Consider the following 20,511-nt stretch of genomic DNA (forward strand, 5'->3'; position numbering starts at 1 on the left):
ACGAGTCCTTTATTTACGGAGTGTGTCAAAGTCAATTAATTAGGGAATGTTTAAAATTGAGATACTTGTTGCCACATATCCGTAACCTTAATATTGAAATTTTTAATTTAGGAAGAATATTACTGTTCAAAGATTAATGAGATTTTCGGTTACCAATAGTTCTGGAAAAAAAAAATGAGTTGCTCTTGGTGGCCAGCTAGGTCACGAGTGCAATAGCGATTGCTACTGAAAAATACATTGAAAAATTCTGTCTATTGTTGTCAATAGAGCAAATAATCAAGATGCAGATAATTAAGATGCAGTCGAACTCCCCGACGTATAATGTCGAATCGGACTGTTGATGAAAATTCCAAATTGGATTGAACAAATATGAATATTTATTGGGTTCAAGTAGATCGAAGAGAAACACCGTTTAATATGTATGAATATTCATCCCTTACAATAACTGGACACCTACAATCAACGCGTCATTTCTTTTCCTCCTGAAGAATAATTACTCGCTATAAACCAAGTAACCCTTCGTTTTCCCTTCGATAATTTTCATAAAATATCGGTGCTCTTGAATTCTTTCGCTGTTTTACATTTCACTTACACGTTTTTGTTACGAACGCGTAAAATCCACAGTCCAGTAACAACTATTAGGGTGATTACAACTATGATGGAGATTATATAATAAATTAAGAAGTAAAAACTTGAATTTACTACAAAGTTTGTTTTAGATTTCAAAATACACGATCGCTTATGGGTCCCCCTAATATAAGATAATTAAATAGTGAAATGCAAAGATCTACAGCAGCTAAAAAATTGCTTTTCAAATTGTTCAGCAGCACAACACGACTCAGTCTCCAAATAAAGCCGACAGGGGAAAAGAGAAAATTGTCGAAATCCATATCGGACGATATTGCATTTTTCCGCGATCGCCGGCCCCGTGGAATTGTATCATCGCTGGCGTTGCGTTCGAATGACAGTAACGGACCGGGAAGAAATGAAACGATAGAATCGTCCAGTATGATCGCGTGCGACGACTTGTCCGCGAGGGAAACCCATCGGACCGAAATCCACCTGAGCTCCGGACAGGTGGAACAAGCCCTGACAAAGCGAAGCAGTTTGTCCTGTAGCTATTTTTCCGCTGGCAGTAAGTGGATTTCGTTGTTCCTCGGGGGTAAATCGTCTCGCGAGGAAATACCGAGGAGACCGTAGACGAGTCGAGAATTTCGAGAATAAATCGGCGAAGATTATGCTCGCACCGGCCATCCGCGTTATGGGGAAAAATTGGACTTCCCATAACGTTCTTCTTCCTTCACCATTAACCTTGGCAGACGCTTCCGACGATTTCATGGCAGAGACGGATCGATTTATTCAAATTCTTCTGCGTCAATCTTTCCAGGACAGAGTTTACTCTATATATGTCGCAAATGCCTAGCCGATAAAAGTCACAGAACTATCCCACCGCCGCGGAGTATACCTCGTGAGGGGCCATGAACATGATTAAGGAATAGTATCTCCTGGCCGATATATGTCACTGGCTAGACCCGCGTTTTGGACATACATCGAGTAAACACTGTATATGTTTTTAATGATTTGAACTACCTAGTAGAAAATTGAAATTTGGATGGAACAGTTACAACTCGGGGTCAAAATGGACCCAAACCTTGCCATCTAAAAAGAGAACCAAGAGAAAGTATTTTTAAAATTACTAGTAATGAAAGTATTTTTCAAAATTACTAGTTTTTGTTCTCGTACTTCGTGTATAAAAATTACGAGTATTCATTTCTGCAGTCATTTCTGTCAACGTTGTTTTCTGCTAAGTCGACAGTCATTTAATTACAGATTTTATGCAATTTAGGGAAATAAGTGTAACAGCTTTCTGTGAACTGTGTGAAATGTTTGAGTCACTATATTTGCGACATTTCTGCGAGCAAAAAGATCTTTTGTGCAAATTTAAGTGTCTTCAAATATTTTTATAGAAATGAAGAATACACTGTTGTTTTATTTCAACCCTGTCTTTTGTTAATTCTTATGGACAGGTAAACATATGGCTTAATTTTAAACATCAAAGGATAATCGTGTTTGTAGAGGTCTGAGAAAGTTTTACGAATTTTGTTCCCAACCTTCCGTTCCCAATAAAAAAAGGGAGGGATCGAGAAAAAAATGTTTGGTTTTTGTTTTGAAGAGCTTTTCGTTAATAAGAATGTAATAACCAAAGTGAAACGAGTGAAATAAGCAAAGTTCGCGACCGTTCTCCCGAAGTTTTCAAAGTAAAGTTTCACACGATGGAAGGTAAATATATCTTCGATGGAGAGAAGGAACGTACATGCGAGTGATAAGTGATAAGTGTTTGCCTTGCACGACGAATTTTAAAAAGTAGAATTAAACTGTATTAAAGTTATACCGAATTATTCATTCTGATGCACTTTGTTCTATGCAGTCAGAAATCGTGGAAGCTGTAACCCATTTGTACAAAACTTCTGTTTAAAAATTTTGATAGTTCGTATAACATAAAGCAATCAATTTCTATCAATTTTTCTATAAATGCTTAAAGTTCGTAGTCTGCATATAATAGTGTTCGAAATCCACATTTTTAAAAGACACGATTGATTCTATCGTTATCAATTTACCACAAAAAACACTTGGCATCCGAAATAGGAACGTGTTTTTCGTAAAAAAATCAGTAGTTTAATATATGTAGATACTCAAAATCACCTAATCTCTGTGTCGTACGATCACGTCCGATAAACGAGATAACGACTATCATAATTTTCTCTAAAGTGGCCGAGAAAATTAATCGTGGGATTAACTGTTCTAACACCGTTGCATTCTTCGTTCCGGAATAGACGCTTTTTTAGGAAGTGATTGCAACACAACAATTGCATCGCTGACTCAATTTATTGCGCGTGCAATTTATTTGCAATTTGTCGCAAAAATCTAGCGAATCGTTAATAACGGAACGGAATTTTCAACAAAAACCGAACGAAGAAAAGATTTCTTTTTGATGAAACCGTGAAGAGGATCTCGATAAAATTCCAGGAGATTTGACGTTTTTCTGAGTGTCTCTCAATTATGTAACTCGTTGGCTCAAGTGGGTATTTGTTCAATGGCTGAAATGTTTAACAAAAACACCATATGACATCGTGGATAATTTCATTAAATACATACACCTGACCATATACGTTTGCAAATCGGTATCTGAAGAAAATGAATATAAACGAAGGTAAAATGGCGCAGACATTCCAGTTTTTGCTGAAACCTTGAGGACTTCTTCTGACGATCCTGAAGAGGAATCTGCGATTTAAATTCGCGTGCGAATCGAGAACTGGACTGTAAATATTCTTTTCTTAATTGTATCCCAACTTTGTTTAGCGTCGCTCAATTTACTTTTTATTTAACCTACTCTGCGAACATTATTTCTTTCCACTTCTTTCACAGATTGTCCTTTGAATTATTCCTTTAAGAATTTTTTAAATATTATCCTGCTGGCTAATTTTTAGTGCCACTTTGATGTACGTATAAATAATATTAACATTCTCAACGAATTTTCCAGTTTGCAGAACTGGGCAAGTATTTAGGAAACGAGTCAATTTACGTTACTTACGGCCGATGTTTAATTAAACTTTGACAGTACTCCCAAATTATTTTGATGACTAGTGGATTGAACAGTATCTTTCGCATTTTTCATCTCGAACATAGATTCGGTAAAAGTGGAGACTTTTATTCTGAGTCTTGAAAATAAGGAAACAAGAAAGAAATATTGCACAATTCACTGATGCTCGCGAGTAAGAACAATTTTGTTTCTAATCAGCTGTGGCTAGGATAAAACGACTGGAAGATAGAGAAAATTTTGAAAAAATTGGATGCAATTAATTGGAAGGCTTTGTGTTCTTTTGTGTCGCTAGTCTCCATTGTTGCAGACAGAAAAAATTCGCTGCAAAATTATAAAAATAAGTAGAAAATAGGCACAAGTGTAGAACTACTTAGGGACGTTTACAAAGCTAATAAAGATCTGGAAATAGCTACTCGGGGGAATCGAAGTAGGCGTAGGTTTCGCAACGAACGAATCAAAAGATGAATTCTAAAACATAATAACCGGCAGTGCGAACCAAAAGCCGTCCACAAACCGTGTATCAGCAACTTATCATCGGTGCTGTGCCTCGAGTGGTTGACCATTGTTCCCATAAAACCTATAAAAGAAGCGACACCGAGACGCGCAAGCCGAGAAGCGTGAGAATTACGGAAGTGATAATCAAGCAGCAAAAGCAACAATGGTCGCCGCCCCGCCTTCGTTCGCGTTGTGTTCGTTCAAAATTATATTGTTTATACCGTCTGAGATCGACATCGGAAAGTATTCTAACAGACTTTCTTTACAGTCTACCCAACCCTGCTCACGACCTTGATGCAGGCCAATTACACGATCTTCCCGGACGATGCTGGAGTATCACACTTAATCAAGATCGACTACCAACCACTCACTCTTCTGGAAATTAATGATTTGGCATCCGATGTGAACACCATCACTTTCACGCTCTATACACGGTTCGAAACAGTTTTCAGATTATTACTTCAAATTTTATTGAAAATCTTTTATTTACTGGAAGACAGGCTTGAGAGCCCAGGCTTCTTTATCAAGTTTCAATTTTAAAAATTCATTGGTCAATATTAGACAAGAGAAGTAATAATAAATATAGGGCTTTGTTAATTTTGATATTCATAATCATGCAGATCCGAAGGAACTAATTACACAAGCTTAGTTAACATTATTAAAAGTACGTCGATTTAATTCATAATATTCAGTTTTAGAAATGTTCAATTGAAAATTTGGTCTCTAAATCTGTAAATTTATATTTGTGCACATTGAATGGGAGATTCGCTGAATTTAGAAGAAACAGGGCCTCCTTCATTTGATTTTGTTTAAAGTTTTCATTTCATTTTATCTCGTCTATCCAATAAAAATACAATTCATCGTCATACAATATCAAAATTGAATGATGCATTAAAACCGTAAAAAATCAAGGCACAAAAAGGAATTGCTGTTGAATTTCAGACGAAACCCAACAAACGGTCAAGCTCTGAGGCTAGACGACCCGAAGAGCGTACAGGCGAGCAACTGGAACGGGAATAGGGCAACGATAGTCGTCGCTCATGGTTGGAAGAGCGCTGGAACAAAACCAGCCTGCACTCTGGTTCGCGATGGTAACACAAAATGATCTCCACCCGCGAAACAGTGACTCACACGTTTGTTCGCAGAAAACTAAATTTTCCAATTTTATCCTGAATGTTGAAACGAACACGTGTTGTGTAACAATTTTTATACGGGAAGTGCACAAATGTGCGAGTCACTGTAATCTCATGTATCGAGTTTCCAGGATTGGATCACCAAAAAATGATTTTTTTTCCAGCTTTCTTAAAGGTTCTAGACTGTAACGTGATCGTCGTCGATTGGAGCACAATAGCTAAGAACGTGAACTATGCCTCAGTGGCGAAGAGTGTACCTGCAGTGGCCGATCGTGTGGCCAATTTTGTCAATTTCCTGCGGTCGAAGTCGGGCCTGAAGACGTCGTCATTGAAAATGATCGGGCACTCTCTCGGTGCTCATGCTATGAGCCTAGCAGCGCGGAAAGTGTCGAAAACTAGCCAGGTTGCTGAAGTTATTGGTGGGTACAAATTCCACTAATCGAAACCTTTCTATTTTCAATCATTTTGTTTATGAAGTTCTTGCCAACACATTTGTGACATTTTTCCGATTAAAACGAGTCCAAACACGACACCGTTCGAAGCATATTTGCTTGCTCAATCCACGATTTAGTAGAACCTCGATTATCCGAACCGATATCCAAATTCTCCATTTTTTCAATCTAAAGCAATCGATACACAACACGATTCGTTGTATGAATCAGTAACGATTCAATTCAACAATGTAGGGATTTAATTATTCTATTCCACCAATTCGTTCGGATAATAGAGGTTCTACTAAATCGCGGATTAAGCAAGTCACTTTAATCCAAATTGTATCGTGTTTGGTATCATTTTAATCCGAAAAGCGTCACGAATGTGTTGGTAAAAGTTTTACAAGCAAAACCGTTGTAAACAAAAAAGTTTTATCATTGAATTAGTATTATCACACCGAGCAAGAGCTCGAAGAATAGAGTGTCTACACTGTACAAGTTTCGGGTTTGAGGAGCTTTCACGTACGCCGGGACGTTATTGCAGCAGCCATTTCTATACCTAAACGAAGTGTAAATTTGAATTTCACGCGACCCTCGGAATCAGGATCGCGCGGATCCTCCAAAGTCGGCAAACAAAACAAGCTTGCAAACAGATCCTTCAACGGGGACACTGCGCGAACGCAAATTTGCATTCCATTCAGCCGGCGCGTAGCCTGTTTGAAGATTCTGTATAGCGTTCTCAGTCGTATAATGCACTCCGAGGGAAAAATAGTATGGATTATACGTCGCGCCATTGCAGTCTCAGAACAAAAAGCTCTTTCAGCACTTTGTGTGTTGGGAATGCGACAAAGTGGAGCAGACAGCCCAGAGTCGGGGCAAAATGAATGGAAGATGAAACGTGGGACGGTCCCCGAACTTTGATACTTATTTTGCTCGTTACTGGACTTAATGTTGAGCATTTGCCACCTGACAGTATAGTCTGAGCGAGGATGATGCTTGAAAGTTGCTAAGAGGAGACAGGGAAGCGCGGTGGGTCTTTGGGAAAGTTTTGATTGGCTATCTGAACCTAATTAATGAGATGTGTGTTCGGTTACATGTGGTATAGCTAGTTGCCTACCTTCTAAGAGTTTACTGAAGTTCGGTGGTAATGGAATCAGTTGTTAGATCGGAAGTCTGTTACCGAAAGGGAGACAAGTCTGCGACCGTAGATGGAAATCATTCGCCTGTTGGCGAATTGATGACTGATATTTCAATGTTTTTGATTGCAGCTCTCGACCCGGCCAAGCCAATGTTCGAGAACAACGGCCCTAATGACAGGGTAGATCGCACTCATGCGAGAAACGTTCAAGTTGTTCACACCTGTGCCGGTTTGCTGGGAATGAACAATGCTGTTGGCACCTCTGACTTCTACGCCAACGGCGGAAGAAATCAACCAGGATGCAACAACGACATGCTCGGTAAGCGTGAATTGAATTTTTCTTATTAAAATTGATAAAGACTGTCGCATTTTTGCAGTCACATTTTCTTAGTGTTCCAAAAACGGTGTACATCCTTGAGGGGGGTAATCCCTGACGTCATTTGAAGTAACATTTTCGCAGTGGAAAGAGTTACTTGAAATGACCTCAGGAATCACCTCTTTCAAGGAAGTACACCATTTTTGGGACACCTCGTATACCAGTGATAACAATAGATGTCCATCCTCTTCTGTTAGCCACATGCTATGAGTTTGAAGTGGTCGTAGTGGAGTGGGAAGTTATTATGATTACACTGCTCAATTGTGTGGGTTCACAGTTCACATAATAAAACAATGAAAACGTATTTTATTAAACAGGTGCTTGCGCTCATGGACGCAGCTACGAGTTTTATAGCGAATCCGTCAAAAACTCAAGAGGATTCCCTGGAACTCCACAAAAGGGTGGTGCGGTTGCATACATGGGTGGTCCCACCCTTGACTCAAGGTAAGTCATAATTTCGTATTGCATAATTTTACATACATTTTGTTTACTATATCCATATACAATTTATGTTCTCTATGTTATAGAGCTCATGGTTCCTATGACTTCAAAACCGGAGATCATCCACCTTTCACGATTGGTCATTAATATAGATGGGTGCTCAATATTGTACATAATATTTGAATAAAGCCTTTCAGTATTAATCCTTTCTATTTTTTAAGTGATTTCTATTCATGAACCTCCCCGAACAATATGATGCAGTGTAATTGTACCTAATAGAATTACTTTATGGACTATCCTGAACAAAATGGTGTAGTTCAACGTTATACTCTTGAACAGAATAATATAGCTTAATATTATATTATAAATATTACTTCAATATTACTATTGTAGCAAAAAGTAGCTTTTACGTTGAAAATGTAATATTTTCTTCGCAATAAATTTTTTCTAGATAGAATAAAAGAGAAATACATTTTTTACTTACCGCAACCATGTCCTCTATCGCCTGAGTGGACTTCGATCCCAGCATGACCATGCCCATAGCAATGCCAGCTGCCTCTCCAGTGACAGCGTCATCTTGATAAAGATTGAATTTCAATTGTTCGTACACATCCTGTCTGTGGGAGCCCATAGCAGCTAAACCCAAACCTAAGCAACCACCATGGCGAACCATCTGTAAGATCAAAATGTAACATATTATAAAGCAGACATCATAGTTGTTATAAGACAAAATTTTTAAGTTATTTTGCTCATGAATAATTATTATGAATGACGAAAATGATTTTAGCTACCAGTAACCATTAAAAATGGCCAGAATATTTTTTGATTACCGGTAACCATTATCGATGACCGGAATTTTATTTTGGTTACCAAAAATTATTATTCACGAGGACTAAATTTTTTGGTTAGAATGAATATTTTCGACCTTTATGAAGGTCTAGGTTGGATCGGAAGAGTAAAAATCCTAAACTTGCCTCGTTCTGAGCATCTTTCAGTTGTCCAAGTAGATAATCCGTAATGACTGCACCATGATTCGCGTGGATAAGTCCTAACGCGTACAAACCACCTCCCTCGGAGTAACCAGCACCAGCGCCTGTATCTCTAGGGAGGTAGGACTGCATTAATGCTAAAGCCTCTTGCTCATGACCTCTATGAATCACGCCTAAAGACGCTGTCGCGGTCAACTTGGCCCAATTCGTGGCTCTAGCCAACCATTCTAAGTTATCCCTGGAACATTGTGTCACTTAGATCAGTGGTGTTCAAAGAAGTTCCTCGGGTGTCCATGGAACACGATAAATGAAAGAAAAAAAAATAATTGAATGATTAGTTACCTCAAAAATTGGTCGCTAGTCGTGCCGGAATGCATATACGCATTAGCGATTACGGTGGCAGTATGACAAATAGAAACTCTAATAGCATCCTTGGTATTTTTCAATATCAACATATCAGTGTGATTACTACGAATTAAGAATTGCAAATGCAGATCGATAGAAATTCCTCCTCCTAAAATACTCGAGAGAGCATCTACGCGTTCCTGTTGCTCACGTTCTTCCGCATTCTGTATGAAAAATAAAAAATTAATGATGTACTATGTTTTCACTCTTACACTGCTAGTTTGAAGTAACAAGAATGGGAAAGACAGCTATTATTGCTATAAATGTATTTCGAGTGTTTCCTTTCAAAAAACAGATCACAATTAACTATTTAAATGATATTTATTTATGTCGCTTACCAAACTTTCGACACTACGTTGAGCTTTATCTTCTGGAGCAGGTGTACTGGATTCAGTTTCCATAGGGGTAACGGTATTAGCGGTGGTGGTGGTGGTGGTGGTTGTTGTGGTAGTGGTAGTAGTAGTTGCCGATCCAGCACTAGCATTCACAGCTGGTTTAACAATAGGTTTGACCATAAGGGCTCCCGGAATGGGTGCGGTTGCTCTGAGAGCTTGTAAAACACAACCAAGGAACTGCTGAGTAGCCGATTCGTACAAATCAAATGCGATTTGGTAGGCCATAAGAACACAATCTTGCGAGCCTTTACTCAGTTTGTCTAAGAGCTCGGCAACTGCTAGTGGATCGTCAAGAAATATCAGGCATTGACACATGTTGACATAGTCCGGTGTTCCTAAGTTACGATAAAGGCTCACTAGGCAGCGAAGAACAGTGTTACGGAATCCACGGTTCTGAATGAGACTCATTACAACTTGGAAAGCATAGGACAACATGCCAATCACATCATCCTAAAAAATAATTAGAAGAATAAGAAAAAAGAACGTATGCTGTGTAAATTAGTTTGCGCTTTTTCTTTTGCACTCTGTTCTTACTGATTGCAGAATTGCAGCTTCAAAAATATCCATCCTTCTTGTTTCAAGAGCAAGACCTAAAGCTTGTCTATACTGATTATCATCCAAACACCGTTGGAACATTCTATTCACAATGCCTTCTAATCTGGGATCAATGCCTTTGCTACCTGGTGGGAGCTTTCCTTCGGCTTCCAAAACGCGTTGCTGAGTGTAATAATCGATACATTTAGCTAAAACAAAACAGAAACGGATATAATTAATTTGACAGATGTAATAAAAATAAATAAATTAGCAATCAAATCACTTGGTGTTATTACCAATGGTAGTATCTACGTATTCATTACGAGCATTAACATCAAAGAGGTCTCCAGCTCCCAAAGCATAGGTAAGAGAATCTTCAAAACTTCCTAAATGATAATAAACTTTGCTAGCAACTAATGCAGCTAAGTCATGTTGAGGAAATGCTTTGTCTTCATGAAGAATCTCACTAGAAATTAAAGAATTTACTGATAGATACAAAAGAAAAACCTATAAACATGTCAAATTTGACTTTGGGATTACATACATTTTTTCTATAGCCTCCGATATTTCTGGCCAAAATTCATCCACAATCATATCCAATTTTCGCAGAGCAAAAATTTTTAATTCCGGCATTGGCTCCTCAAGGAGGGAGATAATGCCCGCTGAAACAATAAGAATTATTTGTTAAATTTAAGTGTATACGTTTATGAAATAATGTGTTAAAGTGTAAGATAAAAATGTAGTGATCACGAGAAGCTGTATGGTAACTCTTAAAATTAAGTAAACAATTATATTTTATACTTAGAAACTGAAGTTAGAGGTTATGATGCACGAGATTTGCAAATCATTGCGTGCACAGTGATAAGCAGAGTGTGAAAATTTACGGTGAAGTACATTTTTAATATAGTTTTAAATATTGTATTACGTTAAACTATAAATACGCCACTTACCTGCGGATGTAATATTCATATTGGTTCTCATGAGCTATAAATTCCTTCGGTAAAAACTCCAAAAGACAGTTTGATGGCAAGCTGTGAACACGCCAAACAAATTCAATTGAAGTATACCGCAAACTTTTGTAATGGCTGCCACTCCGACACCGAGAAAATCAGATGTCATGTGATGCTATACTTTTTAGTTTTTGCACAGCATTAAACGACACGTTTTTCTTATGTGAAGAAAGAAACATCTTTTAACAACAAAAATATCGTTTCTGAGATAGGATGTAAAACTATGAAATATTTTATTACAAAGTTTTGATTTCACGATTGGTACCACTGCAGCAGAAACTTCATGATTTTGTATGTGATTTTGACTTGCAACGCTAACCCACGCTAACCTAGTTCTGAGATACGTGTAACCTGGTATAATTATGTTCTTACAGTGTTTTATAAGACGGTAATACTATCAATATTATAATATTACAATAATGGCGGAGAAAACGAAGACTATGAGTCACGTAAAACATATTCCAAAAGATGCTCAAGTGATTATGTCTATCATGAAAGACATGGGAATAACTGATTATGAACCGAAGGTTATAAATCAGTTACTCGAATTCACGTATCGTACGTATTATGCATTTGTAATTTCTTTAGTATTATGAATACACTATTCAAAATACTTATTAACGTGCTTTATTCATTAATTTATTACTTCATATTAACCGTTCAAAGGGACTTATAATATAACTTGTTTACAATGCATAGGTTATGTTACCTGTATATTAGATGACAGTAGAATCTATGCAAACCATGCGAAAAAGAAATTCATTGACCTGGATGATGTCAGGCTGGCAGTTAAGATGCAATTAGAACGCACATTCACGAATCCACCACCGAGAGATGTATTGGTTGATGTTGCCCGTGCAAAAAATAATATACCATTACCGTTTGTGAAACCTAGTAACGGCTTGAGGTTACCACCGGACAGATACTGCTTAAACGCAACAAATTATAAACTTAGAAATGCACCTAAAAAAGGAGTTGGTAAACCACTACATTCATTAGTCGGAAATAATGTTCAAGGTTGTCAGTCCAAGATCAAAATGGAAGGAAACAAAACTGGTCTTTCTATTGTTAAAAGGCCAGGAACACTCGCAACAGTTTCGAGAACTCAAACAATTTCTATACCAAAGCCTGTTTTAAAATTTTCAACAGGTAAATCTTGTGTTAATTAAATTTTATATTGTATTAAGAAACCTCTAATTTATAGATCCCTATGGAGTCCTGCATTCCCAGACATCTGTCCCCTCTATCCATATATCGTTAAGAACCCAACCACGTAAGATGGAAATTCCTCTCTAGAAAATTTTATAATAATACACATAATTTTCTAAACTTTTAGCCACAACAGGACCAGCCACGGTAAAAGCTCAAGTCACAAAGCCAAAAATACAAATCTCATCTGGACAGGCAATGCCTCCCGTCAAAATGGAATTGGAGGACTCTATGAAACGGAAGAGGGAAGACGATGATTACGACATTCCATAATGATAAATAATAAATGTAGAATAAGCTCCCAATTTATGTTTCAATTTTACAAGACGGTCTCGGTGAGACTGTCACAGTGACGATTTTCATTTGTACGACGTAACAAACTTGATCATTTTAAACCTTCCCACGGTAAATTCTAAACATTTCGATGGAGTTGTATATTTTTAATTGGACACAGCAATGTTCAAGTGAACTATATTAAGAAGATAATTCCGTATGCTGTATTAAACAAGAAATTATTTTCACTGCTATTTTTCTAAATCTTTCGGGTGATTACCCGAAAGTATCCCTGAAACTTCGGTCTTCATGATAGTGAGCATCAGGTTCAGTTCGATTTCATTTCGTGTAGATAGATTCGAGAGATGTGTTGACATAAAAATAAATATTTTATTGAGTAACATTTACGTTAAGAGAATATTTCATTGTGCAGCTTCATTTTCTTCTTCTTCGTCATCAGCCGCTGCTGCATCGTCCGCGTCTGTCTCTCCTTCCGTTGCTTCTCCAGGAGACGTTACAGCAGCGGCTGTAGAGTCTTCAGCGGGACTCTCGTCTTCAACAGGACCCTCGTCGTCGGCAGGTACTTCGTCTTCAACAGGACTCTCGTCTTCAGCCTCGTAATCTGTCACTTGAGCGATTGCGACCTCGTCTTCCTCAACTTCTTCTTCGTCTTCGTCCTCCCTTGGCTCGACTTTCGCTTCGTCCTCGATCGCTTCTTCATCGGGTTCTTCTTTACCTTCTTCTTCTTCATCCTCTGCCCCCTCGTCCGCCTCGAACGGCGGCTGTTCAATGTCTTCGTCCTTTTCCGGTTTCGCCTTTTCTTTTTCTCTAGCCACGTCCGATTGTCTGACACACTTCTTCCGGTGCTGACCCGGAAGAAACAGCATGAAGTCCTCCGGTAGCTGGTCTTCCGCATATAGCCTGTCGAATGACACATTTTCGTTAACATCGAGCGTTCCGAACACTACCAAACTGTAAGAATCATGTATAAATGTAATAAAGATTTCGAATTTAATTTTTGTTCTTTTATGTTGACCCATTCCTCGATTGGATTTAATATTGTAGAATGTTCTGCAAACTAAATTAATTTATAATATCGTTTATCGTGGCAAAATAGTTGCTTGTTAAAAGTGATGATATTCCTACACTATTTTTACTATTTGGATTTTCAGATGAATTTTTCTGTTATTCAGGATTTCATAAGATAATTTAGTTTGCACGAGGTAGTTAAGCATCTCTTAATCATCGAGCATAGTGGACTTCACCTGTCCGCGAAATAAATACGGCGGATCCGACAGTTCGCGTGTATTTGAATGCGCGTGGTCTCGATGTAATTGGTGCCATACGCTCGTCGCGTGAAATCCGACAGATTAAATTGAATTTGATTCCAACCGCCGGACAGGCCGATTGGCATCGACGTGCAGAAGGGTTTAATGCGAGTAGTGCTTTGGAAATTGCTCATTCGAAACCTCCTGTGCATATTCTTGTCGTCAAGAATCTATAAAAACGAACGAACGATAGGCATGAAAGAAACGGATTAGTTTGATGGTATGGAATGTCGAACAACGATAGAAAATATAGAACGTTTGTCTCATTCGTTAAAAAATACTTCGATAAGCAGTACTGTACTGCGATAAGCAGAAGTAACTCAAAATATAGAATTATTGTAATGTTCATAGAAGGGTGGGGTTCGAGATAAGTAATTTGAGACACCGTCAACGAATTACAAAGGAGAACGATGAGAGCGATTTATTTGGGAAAAATTTACTGTTATTTCGAACGTCAAATACTTCTTCATGTTCTTGATGATCATGGTCAAGAAAGGGAGCCTAATTCCGAGTGACCCCCTCGGGTTCGGTGGAGTAAAGATATAAGTCGTCGTCACGTTGGTTCCCGTTAATTCCAGGGCCAGGGATTTCACCTCCTCGTCTGTCACCCTCCGAATGTAACCATTCTTCACCTGCTCAAAATTATGCTCCTTGTATCTCTTACCTAAACTATCACAAATCATTTCGTAACGCTTTGATGGCTAATTTCAATGACAAATTGAGGAGAAGTAACTTTTCTTCCAACCCTATTATACCAAGATAAGCTAAACCCCTTTTGTATTAATATTCACTAGAAATTGTCATAAGCGTTTGAACGCTGCATAAATAAATAAATAGTAACAGATACATCTTTTCAAGTTAAAATGATTTTTTTGGTAACACGCTCAATTAACAGGACTGCTCAAATAAAAATAAATTCTCCTTCTTCCACATCTGTTAAATTTTTAATTTATAAATAAGTAATAATGGACACGTCTCTTCACGGTCGACGTTTCTATCGACGCAATCGACCATCAAAATATTGATAAAACAGTTCTGCAAACTAATTGGTACAATAAAAATAAATTCTCCTTTTTCCGCATTAGGCGATTTTTCATTTGCAAAACTTACGTGCATGCCCCATATTTCCAACGGAGACGAGCCGCAGCTGTACAGGATGGACAGCAGTCCATTTTGATACTGATTACGAAACATAGTTCTTTTCTTTGTGTTAAAGAAACGATGCAAGACCGAAGCTCAAAAGTCTTTTCACTGCATCGTTATTTTACGAATGTTGGGAGACGATCGTTCGATAAAAAGGAAGCGAACAATTGCTTTGTTTCACCTAACCGAATTTGTTTTTCTTTTCCGTTCGGTTGGATCTCCAGCGAGCTGACCAGGTTCGCCGGGTTCGAACCCCGAAGAAACAACTCGGCCGGTTAGTTATTCAACGTAGAAATACACCTTTATTCACTCGCGTATACAATCGTTTACGAAGGGAACGAAATCTGGCCATCATGTCTCGAGTAGCTCGTTCAGACGGCGCCTCTCGTTCTTGGTTAGCAAATCGGGGACAATCAATGTCTTCGGCGGCATCCCGACGCTGAAGACACGGTCGATTCTGACGCTATCGATGGCGAACACCTGCATCATCGCGAAATGCATAACTTCGCGGTTCAGCTGACGTCTGATCTGTTTCTTGATTGTTTGCACGCGACGACGGCAGACGACGTAACTTTTAACAGAAACCAGTATTTCAACTGTCGATTAAATCGTCAAAACCAGCGTAACTTTAACATTACAAATAACCGAGCCCTAGGATTGGCCCTGTTCCAACGAAACTTTCGCGGTTTTCCACACGGAAGAGATCGTGTAATCGTTTCGAAAGTGTGGCCAATTCCAACAGTAAAAGTTATAGAACGAAATTTTTCTAGGATGGTAAAAAATATTAATATTCGATTGTTATTGCGATTGGGAATTTTATGTGTTCATGACGATAATCAGTAGGAGAAAAGGTTTTTTTAATGCTTTTGCTTACCAGTAAAAATCATAGATCTATCAAATTCTTGTAAGAACATAATAGATAGACTCTTGAGAATCAATAATGGTTAAAAATAGGAAGCATTGATTACAGAAGAATATTTAAGGTAAATGATCTTTTATCTTGGGAATACAGTGGTTCTTACTAAGGAAAATTCTTAAGACCCGTGTAGCTAGGATGAATGGACACATCGCTCCTGTACAGTTCCGGATAAAGTTTCATGTGTTTTGTGAGGTACTTCCTCGGACGTTTGCTCTTCTCCGTTTCCGGTTTCGATACAAACTCTTCCTGACGTTCGTCATGTTCGCTGAAGAGGCTCTCGGTATCGCTCGTTTCTTCTCTTACCGGATTTTCAGCATCCATCTTGGCTCACAACTGCGAAGAGATACACGGCCATTGATTCCTAACGAGTAGACTGCGGATCTTTGTGCAAATTAAAAATTGTTTGCATCAATTGCAAGAAACGAAAGACAAACTTTTCCTTTATTGCTTTTAGTAAAACTGAAATCAGATAATATAGTGATATTCTTAAATCCTTTTAGTCTATCTACTGCTTGAAACTGCACGTAATCGTTTATAAATGCATAAAAATAACTAAAGTACAGTGCAGTGAAGATATCGGAAGAATTTAAGAATAATTTATGAAAATTATTAAGAGAAGGAATACATTCAATTCTTGTTTTGTACGGTATAATAAATATAATAATAGTAAAAGTGTATTTATTACTTTTAATTCAATAAAAGGTTCGACAAAAGATTCATTAACAATTCCAAATGAAGTTCCATTTAATCGTTGGAGATATAAATTAATATATTAAAATGTGACGATGCATAAACATCTGCAAAGAAACATTAGCATTAATCAAACTACAAAAAAAAAAAAAATAGGACTATTATAACACGAGTAAAGAAAATAATTAATTCTTCTGTTAACAAAGTTTTAAATATTGTCGAAAGCCGTCAAAATGGCCTTTTTATAATTTAATTTCTATGTTACAATTTACGTACACTTAATAGGCTTTTTAATGACCGAGCTGAATATGAAACAAAGCTTTTCTTTTAAACAATAATTACAGACGTTATTGTTATATTATAGTAAGTCTAAAAAAATGATTGATTTACGATTGAAATCACTGTAGGTTCAGTACAATTTGTCGAGAAATTTTCAACTGGATTCTGAATCAATTTTGATTTTAAAAAGACTATTACAAAACTGCCGGTAATTAATAGGAGCGCGCGCCTTACCTGTAAAATTGTCTCGAACAATGACACGGCTAAACGGAAATTTGTTTGACGGCATCGAATTCGCACGAACGGATTATTCACGCATGGTAAACGAAAGATTCGGCGGCTTCGACTGGAATCGCGACTGAAGTTCGCGGCGGTCGCCGGCGGTCTGCGGACTGGCGAATTTCTCAATCGTGGATTTCACTCGCGAAATCCGACGAAAGTTACCCGATCTGTAACGAAGTGAGCCCCTGTGCCTCGTACGGATATCGATTTGGTTTCCAGGTGAATCAATAGAGATTCGGTTCATTCTTATTCTGATATATGTACGGGGGATTCCGCTTATCCGTGGGAATCGCGTCTGGCCAGATCCTCCATACCTGACACGTCGTTGAACTCTTGTTACACTGTTCAACACCTTTTTTGCGTTCCAGTAACCAGTAGATGATCCTCGCAGATTCTGAACACTAATTTGAAAACTGTTTTCCTCCTTCATCTTCAGTTTTTCTTCTTTAACCCTTTGCGCTCAAATTAATTATAATTATACACTTACGACACTCTCGTGTGACTGAAATCCTTATGAAAATTCGAGGTTGTCGTTGTTGAACGATGTTTCAATAAATAAATAGTAGAAGGAAGAAATATTCCAGTACTATTATTCGAGTATCTTGCCCCATGATTTATATGGGTAGGACAGAATTCTGTACGATACGAATGTATGCTAATTAGTCGGCTATGAGAAGCCCGGCACACTATCGCAACAATTTACAAAGATGGGCTGGATAATGTGACTTTGAAACGGAACTGGCAAATGATCGTGAATTCCCGAGCTTCGTTTACTTCGCACGCAGCTGTTTGCGAAAGTATGCGAGTGTTTACCAGCCTAACTAGAAGTATTTGCATGAAATTAGGTACGCGGTTTTATTGCGATCGCTGTGACTCAAGTGAAATCCGCTTCTATGGATTCATAATTTATTGAAATCAATTCTTTTTGCCTTCCCCACTCTTCCTCAGATTTCCTCCTCCCGTCCTCTAGATCCTTCCTTCTTTTCTCTGGATCTCCTCCTCCCCTTCTCGTCCCTAGATCCTCCCTTCGCGTCCCTAAAGACTTACCTTTCTGTTCCTTCCAATAGATCCTTTCCTCCACTTCCTTCCCTCTCTTAGATCCTCCTCTCCTAGATCGTCACTTCTCATCCCTAAATCCTTATCTTATCTCCCCCTCCCTAGATCCCCTTCTTCTGTCTCTTTCCTAGATCGTTTCTCTTCCAAATCGATGAAAGTGTGACCTCTTCGTTTATTTTATGTCAATTTTGATATTATTTAAACGAACCTCTCAATACTCTGTTGGTAAAGTTGCGGATGATAATCTATTTTCCTAACTGATCATGACCGTTCTATTGTCATAATTCGTCATCGTACCGCTAGATGATGCTATCATTCACATCTTGATGTGAAATTTATTATTTAATTTAATATCGCATCACAGCAACATTTCAGAGAAATATGAAACACATTGTCGTTCGTAAAAAACTTCTAGAAAGTTTAGTTCCAACTATTTTCCCATTAGAAAGGACTACCAGTATAGATTTAATTATTACGAATGTTGTTTATACTTTTCCTTTTATTATCAGTACAACATTCCAAACAAATTATTTTCCATCAAATAAGCCAAATTGATAATTTACAGGCATAGGCAATTAGAAAGCATAAGATACATACGAACGTTACGAAAGTCAATTTATGCGCCTAATTAGCCAGCATACCGATGCATGTGAAACAAAAGTATTGACTTATGTATATAACGTGCTTTATTTATCCTGTACAGTGCAACTAATGAAACGATCGATTACTTCGCAATCCCATGCCACAATTACGATGCATGACAGTTGACTCATCCTAGTATAATGCATTTAAAGAATAACTATAATACCGTCAGGCCATTGTGCAACGCCGTTCGAGCTTCGTGCAATCGCTTGTTTTACGAGCTATCCGCACGGAACTCGAACAGATTTTTTATGTGTCGGCTAGCTAATTACGGCGAGTCACGGAAAATAGGAAACTAATTTAATTAGCCCGCACAATCTACGCTATCACGTTTCCTATTGTTCCACGAAATAACAACGAGACACAAAAGATATTTACAGGGGGCATGTTCCGGACCAGGAGAACGCCTGTTACTCGCTTTGGTGCGGCTGGCTATTACACGATGCTCTCGCAAGGGGTCCAAATTAAATTTCTGTTACGCCATCTCAGTTATGACAAGGCAATTAGTTAATCGATTACACGACGCATCAATTTACGTCCAGATCGGGCCGACAAACTGATGCTACGAGAACGTTAATGGAACAGCTTCGCGTCTCTGTTCATTAAGGTGCACACAAATCATTATATAAACAGCGAACCTTTATGCAAAATAAAAGTTAGAAATAGAAGATTAAAACATAGTTCTTCTTCCGATAAATTTAACGAGTCGAAAATAATGTAACAACAGTCTCAAAGTCTGGTAACAACATTTTTCAATAAAAATAAGTACCAGGTGCTTCCTTAAAAAATTCAGGATGCTTGATTTTTTATTCTTCGAAAGGAGAACTGTATACGACTGACGAAAGAAAGGCACGCCAATGTATATTTCAAGAGTAGCGAATTTAAGAAAGCGATTCAAAATGTCAAATGCGATGCAACACTTTCGTCCCACCAGATCGTTGAAATAGTAAGTACACCGTGTGCCGCCTAATTTATACAAAACGGAATTTCTTCGACCCGTGTAATTGCCCTCTCGTCGATCGTCGTCCTCGAAACAGCAGGATGCTTGAATTAATGAAGTGTCGAGGAAATCGCGATGGAAAAACAGCCGAGGAGTAGCACAGTGCGTCGAACGTAGGATGTTTCATGCTAGAAATGAAATGTCAAGTTTTTATGACTCGTTTAAACATGTCCCGACATGATAAAGCAATTTATGTGGATGTCTCAAAGTAGTCGATAATATCATGTTGCTCCAGATTATCATTACACACTGCAATGATGAAAACTTGTCCATTTCTGCCCCGCTGTGGCCTTGGGGAGCCCTTACATGTATAAGTCTATAGGTATTGTCATCGTCAGATCAGCCATTTTTAATTCGAGGCGGTTCAATGATCCCGTTCGTTTGTGTAATTATCGCTGGGCTACCTCTGTTCGTTCACTAGTCATTTGGCCCGTTTATCGTTCAGTCCTATGCTGGATCTTTAACCCTTAGCACTCGAGTGGTGACTCTGAAGCACCACTAGAAATTGTTGCGGCAATATTTCAAGGAAATTACAAGAAATATTACAAAATATTTGTTACATTACAAAATTTGTATTCGATAGATTACTAAACATTGAAATATTATACGTGGAAATCGAATCAGTTTCGTATGAATAAAATGAGAATATTCTAAGACGGAAGAAAAATTTAGTTTCAGAATGAAAATAGCGCCGAGTGCAAAGGGTTAACATAAACTATAACTATCAAATGTTATTTTCTAC

The 20,511-nt window shown here is 38.1% G+C and overlaps 5 protein-coding genes across 6 annotated transcripts in view; 2 read left to right on the plus strand and 3 right to left on the minus strand.

The window, feature by feature from the left end:
• The window catches only part of Rpn2 (Regulatory particle non-ATPase 2), a 99,542-nt gene extending 88,496 nt beyond the window's left edge, over positions 1–11,046 (minus strand). Inside the window, exons 1-8 of the mRNA XM_076806455.1 lie at positions 10,889–11,046; positions 10,483–10,600; positions 10,235–10,404; positions 9,939–10,147; positions 9,348–9,854; positions 8,947–9,173; positions 8,590–8,842; positions 8,100–8,288 (exon numbers count right to left, since the gene is read on the minus strand). Coding sequence (XP_076662570.1) covers positions 8,100–8,288; positions 8,590–8,842; positions 8,947–9,173; positions 9,348–9,854; positions 9,939–10,147; positions 10,235–10,404; positions 10,483–10,600; positions 10,889–10,919 — 1,704 coding nt within the window. The 5' untranslated portion in view covers positions 10,920–11,046. The remainder of the gene's footprint in view (positions 1–8,099; positions 8,289–8,589; positions 8,843–8,946; positions 9,174–9,347; positions 9,855–9,938; positions 10,148–10,234; positions 10,405–10,482; positions 10,601–10,888) is intronic.
• LOC143362936 (pancreatic triacylglycerol lipase) lies at positions 4,203–7,818 on the plus strand. The gene is made up of 7 exons (XM_076803463.1): positions 4,203–4,290; positions 4,365–4,530; positions 5,039–5,187; positions 5,394–5,648; positions 6,929–7,117; positions 7,492–7,618; positions 7,702–7,818. The coding sequence occupies exons 1-7, from the start codon at positions 4,260–4,262 to the stop codon at positions 7,760–7,762; spliced, it is 978 nt and encodes a 325-aa protein (XP_076659578.1). The 5' UTR covers positions 4,203–4,259; the 3' UTR covers positions 7,763–7,818.
• Positions 11,047–11,265: 219 nt separating the features above from the next.
• Taf9 (TBP-associated factor 9) lies at positions 11,266–12,836 on the plus strand. The gene is made up of 3 exons (XM_076806459.1): positions 11,266–11,506; positions 11,648–12,097; positions 12,285–12,836. Exons 1-3 carry the CDS (start codon positions 11,368–11,370, stop codon positions 12,428–12,430), a joined length of 735 nt encoding a protein of 244 aa, XP_076662574.1. The 5' UTR covers positions 11,266–11,367; the 3' UTR covers positions 12,431–12,836.
• Positions 12,837–12,848: 12 nt separating this feature from the next.
• Positions 12,849–14,989, minus strand: LOC143365883 (cilia- and flagella-associated protein 20). 2 transcript variants are annotated; one of them, XM_076806457.1, is made up of 4 exons: positions 14,869–14,989; positions 14,199–14,390; positions 13,696–13,928; positions 12,849–13,351 (listed from the first exon to the last, which is right to left on the minus strand). In XM_076806457.1, the coding sequence occupies exons 1-4, from the start codon at positions 14,950–14,952 to the stop codon at positions 12,853–12,855; spliced, it is 1,008 nt and encodes a 335-aa protein (XP_076662572.1). In that variant the 5' UTR covers positions 14,953–14,989; the 3' UTR covers positions 12,849–12,852. The 2 variants fall into 2 exon arrangements, with proteins under 2 accessions (XP_076662572.1, XP_076662573.1); XM_076806458.1 differs by lacking the exon at positions 14,199–14,390 and having other exon boundaries at positions 14,869–14,988.
• Positions 14,990–15,243: 254 nt separating this feature from the next.
• LOC143365885 (uncharacterized) lies at positions 15,244–17,198 on the minus strand. Its single transcript, XM_076806460.1, has 3 exons — positions 17,024–17,198; positions 15,924–16,153; positions 15,244–15,472 (listed from the first exon to the last, which is right to left on the minus strand). The coding sequence occupies exons 2-3, from the start codon at positions 16,139–16,141 to the stop codon at positions 15,253–15,255; spliced, it is 438 nt and encodes a 145-aa protein (XP_076662575.1). The 5' UTR covers positions 16,142–16,153; positions 17,024–17,198; the 3' UTR covers positions 15,244–15,252.
• Positions 17,199–20,511: the final 3,313 nt, after the last annotated feature.

The sequence above is a fragment of the Halictus rubicundus genome, chromosome 2, assembly GCF_050948215.1.
Source record: "Halictus rubicundus isolate RS-2024b chromosome 2, iyHalRubi1_principal, whole genome shotgun sequence".
Classification (NCBI taxonomy): Eukaryota; Metazoa; Arthropoda; class Insecta; order Hymenoptera; family Halictidae; genus Halictus; species Halictus rubicundus.

Coding starts and splice junctions, on each gene's coding strand:
- LOC143362936 (XM_076803463.1), top strand. CDS start 4,260: ATGGTCGCCGCCCCGCCTTCGTTCGCGTTGT. Junction 5,188..5,393: donor CTGCACTCTGGTTCGCGATG/GTAACACAAAAT, acceptor TTTTTTTTCCAG/CTTTCTTAAAGGTTCTAGAC. Junction 7,619..7,701: donor GGTCCCACCCTTGACTCAAG/GTAAGTCATAAT, acceptor TCTATGTTATAG/AGCTCATGGTTCCTATGACT.
- Taf9 (XM_076806459.1), top strand. CDS start 11,368: ATGGCGGAGAAAACGAAGACTATGAGTCACGTAAAACATATTCCAAAA. Junction 11,507..11,647: donor GTTACTCGAATTCACGTATC/GTACGTATTATG, acceptor TACAATGCATAG/GTTATGTTACCTGTATATTA. Junction 12,098..12,284: donor TGTTTTAAAATTTTCAACAG/GTAAATCTTGTG, acceptor CTAAACTTTTAG/CCACAACAGGACCAGCCACG.
- LOC143365883 (XM_076806457.1), bottom strand. CDS start 14,952: ATGTTTCGTAATCAGTATCAAAATGGACTGCTGTCCATCCTGTACAGC. Junction 14,391..14,868: donor TGGAAATATGGGGCATGCAC/GTAAGTTTTGCA, acceptor AATTTTGAGCAG/GTGAAGAATGGTTACATTCG. Junction 13,352..13,695: donor CGTATTTATTTCGCGGACAG/GTGAAGTCCACT, acceptor GTCATTCGACAG/GCTATATGCGGAAGACCAGC.
- LOC143365885 (XM_076806460.1), bottom strand. CDS start 16,141: ATGGATGCTGAAAATCCGGTAAGAGAAGAAACGAGCGATACCGAGAGC. Junction 15,473..15,923: donor GGTCTTAAGAATTTTCCTTA/GTAAGAACCACT, acceptor TTCTGTTAAAAG/TTACGTCGTCTGCCGTCGTC.